Source organism: Microtus ochrogaster, linkage group LG2 (genome assembly GCF_000317375.1).
Source record: "Microtus ochrogaster isolate Prairie Vole_2 linkage group LG2, MicOch1.0, whole genome shotgun sequence".
In the NCBI taxonomy this organism is placed as follows: Eukaryota; Metazoa; Chordata; class Mammalia; order Rodentia; family Cricetidae; genus Microtus; species Microtus ochrogaster.
In genome coordinates this window covers 54,715,141-54,718,161 of record NC_022028.1, presented here as the reverse complement: position 1 = coordinate 54,718,161, position 3,021 = coordinate 54,715,141, and the positions used below count along the sequence as shown (strand labels likewise).

The 3,021-nt window shown below is 39.6% G+C and overlaps 1 protein-coding gene across 1 annotated transcript; it reads right to left on the bottom strand.

Moving 5' to 3' along the window:
• Positions 1–715: 715 nt before the first annotated feature.
• On the bottom strand, positions 716–1,669 carry LOC101993741 (olfactory receptor 5V1). The gene has a single exon (XM_026785442.1). The coding sequence runs from the start codon at positions 1,667–1,669 to the stop codon at positions 716–718; it is 954 nt and encodes a 317-aa protein (XP_026641243.1).
• Between the last annotated feature and the right edge of the window lie 1,352 nt (positions 1,670–3,021).

Below are 3,021 nucleotides of genomic sequence, written 5' to 3'. Positions count from 1 at the left end.
AGACTCTTCCTCAGGACTATATACTCTAGACTTTCCCTGAGTCCATGATGGATACAACAGCTGGCATGGAGCACCTGAAAACTCAGGTAGGGTCTTGTGACCTTCTCAACTCTCCGTGAGAGGACATAAACAGTAAACAATCTCAGACGGGATGAACTTTCATAATGGGGTGAGGTTCAATGTCCCAAAATGGCAGTTGTTTGACTAGGAGGACTGTCATTCATGGCAAGTAATAGACCATAAAGTCTATCAAGTAAATATGGCATGAGGGGCACCATCTTTTGATGAGAATTCCAAAATTGAAAAGACAAGTAAAATGATAGAAACTTAAAGAAGAAACTCCATTAAGACTAACAAAAGCTCATATGTATACACTTAGGTCTGAGTGTGTTAACATTTACAATCTATATCAAAATACCATAATCAAATATTTTTAAAAGATTTATTTATTATTATGGATACAGTGTTCTGTCTGCATGTCTGCCTGCAGGCCAGAAGAGGACAGCAGATCTCATTACAGATGGTTGTGAGTCACCATGTGGTTGCCAGAAATTGAACTGAGGACCTTTGGAAGAACAGTCAGTGCTCTTAACTTCTGAGTCATCTCTCCAGTCCTCACAATCAGATAGATTTTAAGTGAAACATAACTAGCAATAGCTGAGTGGTGTAAAAGTTAACTTTCTAATACAAGATAATTGACTACGGGTAAGAGAGGTTACATCTCAGAAGAGAAGACGGGTTGCTGCCATTTTCTCCCTATCGTCTTCACAGCCTCTTTGATATCCTTATTTCTCAGTGTATAAATTACAGGGTTCAGCATGGGGGTGACAACACTATACAGCACTGAGATCAATCTGTCTTTCTCTAGCGAGTAAGATGAGATGGGCCGCACATATGTGAAGATGGCACTGCCATAATAGAGAAGAACAATGAGCAAATGGGAGGCACAGGTAGAAAAGGCTTTGTGCCTCCCCTCAGAGGACTGGATCCTCAGGATGTTGGAGATGATGGAAAGGTAGGAAAGGATGATGCACAGGAAAGGAGTCCAACCTATGAAGATCCCAATAGATAGCAAAGCCAGTTCATTGATGGAAGTATCCCCACAAGACAAGATCAGCAAAGGAGGTATGTCACAGAAGAAATAATTGATCTGATTGTTACCACAGAAGGGCAAGTGGAAGGTCAGAACTGTGTGCACCACTGAGTTGAGAAATCCACCTGTCCAGCATGAGGCTGCTAGCCAGCTGCACAGGGCCTTGTCCATGATAAATGAATACCTTAAGGGCTTACAAATAGCAATGTATCGGTCGTATGCCATTGCTGCCAGGAGGAGACACTCTGAGCCTACAAAGAAAATGAAGGCAAAAAGTTGGACCACACAGCCTCCATAGGAAATTGTTTTCTTCTCTGACAAAAGATGCACCATCATCTGGGGGACATTAGTAGTGGTGTAGCAGATGTCAATAAAGGCAAGGTTTCGCAGAAAATAATACATGGGTGTATGTAGGTGGGCATCAGCCATGGTCACCAAGATGATAAAAATGTTCCCTCCTAAAGTGCACATGTAAGTCAGAAAGAAGATGGTGAAGAGTAAAAACTGCAGTTTATTCAGGTTGGAGAAACCCAAGATGATGAATTCAGATGGAGCTGTTTGATTCTTTCCTTCCATGATGTCAGCTGTTTTCTCTTTGTGAATTTAACAAACAGATGCATAGATAATAGTCTGCAAACCAAGAAAACAAGTGTTGTTACCAATAATGTCACCACCAACTGGATACCAAACCGCAAGTGGAACATTTCTTTGCATGGCACAATCCATACCTGCCACTCAAGACATATTACATACTCCCAATGTTTCACCCAAGAAGCAGATCCCTGTGAACTGCTGGGCCAGAGAGCTGGCTCAGCAAGTGAAGGAGCTTACAGAGAAAGCTGAGGACTTGAGTTCAGGCTTCAGAATCCATGTGGTAAAAAGAAAGGGCAAACTCCTGCAAGTTGTCCTCTGACTTACACACACACACACGATAAATAAACAAACAAGCAAATAACTAAAGATTTGCATTTCATGCTGTGACATTTCTTATCTCCAGAATAAATGAATTCATTCTGCAACAGAAAAATACCCAAATTCTATTCTCTGATACATATATTATTCCATTCCTTATCATTGCCTCTGCTTTCAATTATTTTAAAATGGTTTTGTACTTCTACAGAAAAATTAAGCCAAGTCTCTAGGTTCATGTTTTCTGTTCATTTTATTTAGCAAACTTGTTTTAATAACTTTCTGTTTGCCACATATGGGCATGTGTACTCAAGATGACAAATAAGACAGCATTTCATCATTCTCTAGAATGATATATTAAAACTTATCTTGTATAAAATAATTTCATAATACCTAATGATTATAATCATTGCTTTAAAGGAGAACAGTAGAGGAGATGGCCTGGTTTGGAGAAAAAGCTCCCAGAAAAAAGAATTCATTTGAGTCTTATGAATAAATAGGAATTGAATAAATCAGGAAAGCTGGGTGTAGAAATCTCTTCACACAAACAGATGGACACATACAAAGGCTCCAGTTCCAGGGAAAGCATGAGTCTGTGGTGGAGGCAAAGATGCTGTACTTCAGGGAGCAATGGAAAAAGACATCTCTGTGAAAGAAGGATCTGTGAGCAATAGGAAAACGTTCAAGGCATGAGATAGCTGTGTTCTGGGAGAGGTTAGTGTGCAGAGAATGAAATGAAGGGACAGAAGCCAATAGTGAGTCCATGAGAAGGGTCACAAAACTTCACACTAGAGAGCTGGAACAGAAAGAAATGACAGAACGTGTTACATCAGGGGATGCAATCTTTAAAATTCAAATAAGGAAGAAAAACAGGTTTAGGATAATAACTGACCTATTTAAGTGCTTTTAAAAAGAGCCATGTGATGAGTCTTGTGGCATCTTGTTCTAACAAACACACACACACAAAACTGACAAAGCAAAAAAGTAAATATAAAATGGATATGCCAAGTTAAAAGAAA

Excerpts from the sequence above, each read along its gene's own strand:
- LOC101993741 (XM_026785442.1), bottom strand. The coding sequence starts at position 1,669 with ATGGAAGGAAAGAATCAAACAGCTCCATCTGAATTCATCATCTTGGGT.